The following is a 6,859-nucleotide window of genomic DNA, read 5'->3' on the forward strand; positions in this document are numbered from 1 at the left end:
ATTGATCGGTGTCAGACTTCAGGCTGATCCTTGGTTTACGTCACACACAGAGACAGCCCAGTGTGTAGCAGGATTCTCCTAATCAACGTTGTTAATGTTGGATTTGATCTTTTCTTTGTGAGAACATCTCTGGTGGATGATGAGTGGAACAGAGTGAGGGGAGGACGGGGTGGTTGGATGAGCCAATGAAACGTCTCTGTTACACCCAGAAAACACAAACTCTCCTGAACCTTCAACAAACCGTATCTACAGAGGAGGAGCATCAGACAACGGTGTGTTTTGGGATGTCTTTATGGAAACTTTGCAGGACGTTGCTGAGATACGAGGCTGAGAGATCATCACCTGATGCAGGAATTAACCCGAACCCTCAGCTTGACTTAAACACACCAAAGTGGGTCCAGTCAGTCAGACTTTGGTCCGACTGACTGAATCATCTGGCGCCTGTATGAGCTGTGTTCTTCTCTGCATCTGCTGGTGCTTTGTTGTATATCTGGGCTCGCTACTGCCACCTTCAGGTCAGAGGAACATTGTGAAACCAGCAGCAGTGTTCATCCTGCAGTATTCACCAGTCGCTCAGAAATGATTCAGTGCTGTTTGACCCACGATCCTGTGCAGCAGCTACACCACATCTTCTGAGAGCAGAAACAGGGTTCCACACTAAAGGCTGCAAAGGCAACATTTAGGATGCAGTAACTAATGAAGTATCCGCGGTGCTGTACCACTGCAGGAGGCAGCAGAACTCTGGTAGTACTGTGAGGGCAGCTGTAGGACTGAAGGAAGAAGAACCTCCTCAGGGAGCCTTCAGACATCCTACGAGCACAATCAGCGGGTGTCTCCTGATCCAGAGAGGAACCAGCTCTGATGCAGCAGAACATCTGAATTGGTCTGCATGAAGGTGTTTGAGGTGAAGAAGGAGAGCCGAAGAAACCTGAGGATTTCAGGAGGAGGAGGAGGAAGGAGACGCGTCCTTATCACTTCCTCCGAACTTTAGTTAGCGCGACGCTGGAATCGTTCCGTTACGCAGCCTCCGACAAACTTGCTCATTTGGAGGATAAGATGAATCTGTGAGAAGAGCGAAGGAGGAAAAACCAATGTTCAAAATGCATTAAATGTTTTTCATGTATGACTGCATTTTTGCTGACATTTCAGCTCTGAGCTCATTAATATGGAGACCAAATTAAACTTATGATTGCTTGTTGATTTTCTCCCCCTCCTCCCCTCGTTCCTCTCATCTGTTTTCTGAAGCGTTTACCCTCCAGTTCGGTGTGTTTGGGGGAAACTCAGCCTTTTTCTGTTTCCTCCTTCATCGTGTATAAATGCGTCTCTTTGTCTCCAGGTTGGCTCTGATGATCGTGTAGGTTTAACTTCTGCTGCATATTTTAAGGTGACGCTTGTTTTCTAGCCATAGATTATAAGGCAGTGGGTTTTATATCTAAATGATGAAACCTGAGATGTTCTACACCACAAGCACATCCTGCAGCTGCTTCTTCAGAGATCTCCTCCAGTTGGGTTTCAGCGTCATGTTGAGCATCCGGTCGTCGTCTGAGACTCTGTGATGAACCTTCTGCTGTAGCTGGTCAGAGGTGGAGCATCCTGGTGTCTTCCTGTTGTAGGATGGACTGGTCTCTAACAGAAAGGTCCGGATCAGCCTGGTCCAGCAACAGAAGGAACCTGAAGCTTGGTTCTCCTCCTGCAGTGACTCTGTGCTGATGAGGAATGAAGCTCCACCGGCAGAATCCCGGCCGTTGTACTCACGTTTTGTTCCACTGAAGCTTCATCTTAGAACCGATCATAGCTGCTGGTCTGAGCAGGTCCGTCCTCGGTTCTTCCACCAACAGCCTACATTCAACACAGAATTATGCATCAGGTCAGAACCACAAACATCCTGGTTCAGGACCAAACGCAGACGGTTTGTCATCACAGGTCGACGTCTTAAAGATTAGATTAGATCACTGAAGCTGTCTGGCTGTAATCTGTTTAGCTGTGAATCCTCACACCAGATTTTTATTTATCCTCTCCAGAACCCAGTAACCAGTCAGCACAGACTTGATGGTTGTTAAAGAGACGGTCAACAGACAGAACTTCTTGGTTAAAACACCAGACTCTGTGGAGGAAATCTTCTGGTTCTGACTGAATCACGGGTTGAAACTATGGGCCGACCTGCTGCCCCGGTGGAGGCTTTGGTTCTGCTAGTTCCCAGAACCCTTCAGACGGTGCTGTTGGTGTTTAGTTCTGTCAGTTGTTGCATGTTTTCAGTCCTCAGGTGTGACACACTTCGTTCCCGTTAGCGAGCAGACGGAGGTTCACGTGTCCGGCGATGCGTTCTGCGTCCGCGTCACGTTTACTTCATACGTTCATCTAGATTTCAGACTGAGGCCTGAAATGTGAGTAAACAGCGTTTGTGGCTGGATGTCTAACATATGGGACCCAAGCAACAAGAAATTAGTTTCAATTAGTAACAAATGATGTTTTATGTTTTCTGCACCGGCGCTGGGCTTCGTGCCAGAACAACTTTTAATGGCTTCAGCAGCACAATAAAAGTTTTCAGCACATTTTAAAGCAGCCAGCAGAGACGAGGCCAGAAGTCAGAGGTCAGAGAGGCTTTTTTATTTCTGCTGCGAACCCTGAGAGCCATGGAGGGAGGAGGCTGTGGAGGCAGGAGCAGCCGAGGTGGACGGATTAGCTCCTGGTTAAACAAAGCTTCAGCACAGGGCAGAACTGAGCCTCTGTTCAGTGTGTGTCCACATGAAGCTCTGGAATCTGTCTGGTCTCCAGTTCAGCATCAGAGAAGATGAACCTGAAAACCTTCCTGAAGATGTTTCACCATGTACACGATCATTTCTACACTTTAGCTGCATTTTCTGATTTCCTGGAAAGGTCGACTCTAATGTTGGAGGTGAACATCAGTCTCCTCCTCAGCAGAGCACATTTATTCTGACCTGGTGAAGATCACCAGCCTCCTGATTCCTCCCTGTGCTCGTTTTTCTTTTGCATGAAGTTCTGATTAATTTGTCCGGTGATGTCAGTTTCATAACGAGCTGCAGCCGTCGATCCTTTAACGAACTCTCTGTTGTTGAGAATCAGTCGCTTCGGGATCTTCATCAGGTTGTCGTCAGAGAGTGTTTTACAGAGACGCGGTCACGTGATCCTGTTCTTAGCCCCGCCCCCCAGGATTGTGATTGGTTCAGTCCAATCCCTCTACCCAACAGAGTGGGTCGACAGGGATGACCCGGGGTGATGCTAACGCTCCAAAACTGTCAACGCTGAAGCTGTCACAAGAACTGCACTTTGATGTGACGTCACTTTCTACAGAATGTAGCTGCAAGCAGCAGCCTCCAGCGGCGCCCAAACATAAAGACGGACCAGAGTCCTGAGCACCAGCAGACGGCGCTACCCGTCAGAACGGGCCAACTGAGACAAGTGCTGCTGATGTGTTTGTAGTGAAGGACGGCAGCAGTTCAGGTGCAGCACAAAGATGAGCTCCAGTGTCTCTGATGGAGCAGAATCCAGACCGCTGAACCTGCTCCACCTCCACCGCTGGCTAACCTCCGACTGGTGCTGAAGTGAGTTAGTCTGGACGTGATCTGGACGTGATGTCGGCGTGATGTCAGCCTGATATCGACGCGATGTCGGCCTGATGTCAGCGTCATGTCCGTGTGATGTCAGCGTGATGTCGGCCTGACGTCGGTGTGATGTCCGCGTGATGTCAGCCTGATGTCGGCGTAATGTCAGCCTGACGTCGGCATGATGTCGACGTGATGTCGGTGTGATATCAGCGCTATGTCGTTACTATGTCGGCGCAATAGCGGTGTGATGTCCGTATGATGTCCGCGTGATCCGCGTGATGTCAGCTTTACGTCGGTGTGATGTCGGCGTGATGACAGGGTGATGTCAGGGTGATGTCAGTGTGATGTCGGCGTGATGTCAGCGTCTCTTGTTCTTCATCCTGTTCTTGTATCTTCCTGCTTTCCTTCCTCGTACACAACCTCCCTTTGTGTCTGCTCTTTGTGTCTCCGTCCTCGGGCCTCGGTATCTCGGTCCATCCTTGCATGGAGATTGACTGGAGGCATGAATACATCACAACTATCCATCCATGCATCCCCCTCCTCCCCTCCTCACCCTCGTCCTCCCCCTCCCAGCCTCCAACATCCTTCCTCAGCACTTATCACAAAGTTCGGATCTCATGCATTTTAATCGACATGTCTATCTTCCCTTCTCCCCCCTCTTCTCTTTTCTTTGACTTTGGATCAGTTGCATCCTTCACACAAACAACAACAACAACAAAACAGCCTCCCCCTCCTCCCCCGCCGCCTCCCTGTCCCCTTTTTAAATCAATATTTGCCATCAGCGAATAAATCGTATAATTTCCTGACTGTTAGAAGAGTGCGACGCCGACATATTTACCTTCCACTCGTCTATTTTTTTGCTGTCGATCCCTCGTTCTCGCGCCGCGGCTATTAGCTAAGTGAAGGGGATGGATGGCCATGAAGCGCCGAGCGATAGCATCTCCATCAGAATCGTCGACGTTGAAAAATGGCCGCCGCCTCTCTGATGACAGCGCAGCAAAAACACACACACATGCATTAGACGGGCACACGCACACACAGAGTCGGAGAAGAGACATTTAAATATTCAAATGGGGCCGAGCGGTAATGATAAACGACAAGGGAAAAGTAGAATCAAGTAGCTATCGATGCAGAAAATGAAAAGAGGAGAAAGAGAAAAGAGAGGAGGAGGAGGAGGGAAATTAAGCTAAAAAGATGGAGGCAGCGAAGGAGAGTTACGCTAACAAGTGAAAGGAGGGAAGAAAGAGGAGATGGATGGAAAGTGATGGAGAGAAAGATGGATGAATTAAGTAAATACAAGAGGAGGGAGTGTTACAGTAACAGACATAAAGACGGAGGGAGTGAAGGACAAAAGAGCGACTGAAGAATGAAGGTGAGAACATAATAAACGGCAGAAATACCAGGGGATCAGAGGGAGAGGAGAGCTGAATCAGAAACGGAGGGATGAAGGTGTGAAAGGAGGAAGAAAAGGAATGAAAACAAAGGTCAGAATGAAACAGGGATTCAGGCAGACTGAGGAGATGATCTACAGAACGGTAGAGGGAGATCCAATAAGCAGGATGAGTGAAGGAACAGCAGGAAGAAGCCTGAACTTCTGCTCACATTAATGGAAAAACAGTCGATGTTCACGACTTTTAATGTTTATTTTCTCTATAAACTCAGTGAACAGCAGACCAGTGATGCTGGACCCGTTGTTCAGCCTTTACTTCAGTGGAAAGTGGAGACAGAGATGGAAACATGGGGAGAAGTGTGGAGGAAGGACCTGCAGTGAACGGGCCGGACACCAACCTGCTGAGCTGTCCGGACACCCAGACCCGTATAATTTTAGAATCACAGAGTTTAAACATGCAGAGCAAACGTCTGCATGTCGTCGCTGAGACTCAAACATGGAGCTAAACTCAGCAGGTCACAGTGAAAACAGGTTCACATTTCCTTCATTTAAAGGTTCGTATAAATATAAAACCATAATACCAGATGGTGTGAAGACCAGAAGTGAAGGTTCTGATAATCGGACTCCCTTCTGGACTCGTCGTCAGATTGGGACAGAACCAACAGAACCTGACACTCCATCCGATCAGCTTTAAAAGCCATCTCTGATCTTTCCAGGCAGCAGCTGCAGCGAAGGCGTGATTTTAAAGTGAAATGTTCCTACAGCTGCTTTAAAAGTGACTTTTAGGTTCCAGAATAGAAACCTGCAGCTCCCCGACCGCAGCGCTCAAACGCACCAGGAGGAGGCCCGGCTCAGCAGCGCTTGCTGCTACAAAATGGAGCGTTTCTTTAGAATCCCTCCATAAAGCGCTCTGCAGTCTGCCGTCAAGTGCCGCTGCGGCGTTTGATTCCTGCGACTGCGGCGCTGCAGAGCTGCGACGGAGTTTTACCTTTAAAGTGGTCAAAGCAGCGAGTGAGAAAACTCCTGCGACTCCTCAAACGCCTCATCAGGAGTTGAGCTGCAAACAATAACAGCACAAAGATCTGCTGCTGCTTCAAAGACACCACTGAAAATCCGTCTTTCCAGCGTCGGATCGTGTGAAGCTTCTGTCTGCGTGGAGCTTTTATGAGATCATTCTGCAGCGTCGGAGGCTCATACTGTCAAATTATCAATCTGTAGAAACACGTACGGCAGCTGGTTTAGAAGAAGATAAATTACTGGTTGGTTCTGGGTCAAGGTTTTCTAACTGAGCGCAGATCAGTGTAGAACCAGTACCAGTCTGTCTGACTGTAACCAGGCTACAGAACCAGAGCCATCAAATGTTCAATATGTTTCAGCTTCCAGAGCTGGAAATGGAAAGAAAACCAACAGCTTCATGTCAGCTGTGAATATTCAGATATAAAAGCATGAAGCAGTGATTTGGTCCTTCATGTCTTCATCTCTGTACAGGTGTGTGTCTTCATGCAGACACACCTGGTAGTCGACTGTCTTCAGTCCTGCTCGTGTCTTTCAGTGGATTTTCCATTTTAAGGACGGTTCTCGGGTCTGCTGACAATGTTCCACCAAAACAAACCGTCACTGTTCAAAGAAAACACTGAAACCACATCGATCACTTAGCCCCGCCCACAAGGTGGTCCAAGAGCTGACCTTCAGAGGTCCAGCAGCATCCACACAGGCAGGAACAGTAAAGTGTGATGTGGGTTCAGTAACAGAACCAGAACAAGGTGTGATACGAGTTTCTTCTGTCCACACAGAGCAGTCACACAGAGCTGATGATGATGGAGGGGAGGAAGAGCAGCCTGCTGGGCCGAGCAGAGTCCCTGAAGAGGAGCTCCACCACCCAGCTGCCCAGTTCCTTCCACTG

General features: G+C 48.6%; 1 protein-coding gene across 1 annotated transcript in view; it reads left to right on the plus strand.

Annotated features, from left to right (window-relative positions):
• Nucleotides 1–6,859, plus strand: part of akap6 (A kinase (PRKA) anchor protein 6) — a 159,301-nt gene that overhangs the window by 110,123 nt on the left and 42,319 nt on the right. The window contains exon 15 of the mRNA XM_008287037.1: nucleotides 6,750–6,857. Within this exon, the coding sequence (XP_008285259.1) occupies nucleotides 6,750–6,857 (108 nt within the window). The remainder of the gene's footprint in view (nucleotides 1–6,749; nucleotides 6,858–6,859) is intronic.

Source organism: Stegastes partitus, unplaced genomic scaffold (assembly GCF_000690725.1).
Source record: "Stegastes partitus isolate 25-593 unplaced genomic scaffold, Stegastes_partitus-1.0.2 Scaffold483, whole genome shotgun sequence".
Classification (NCBI taxonomy): domain Eukaryota; kingdom Metazoa; phylum Chordata; class Actinopteri; family Pomacentridae; genus Stegastes; species Stegastes partitus.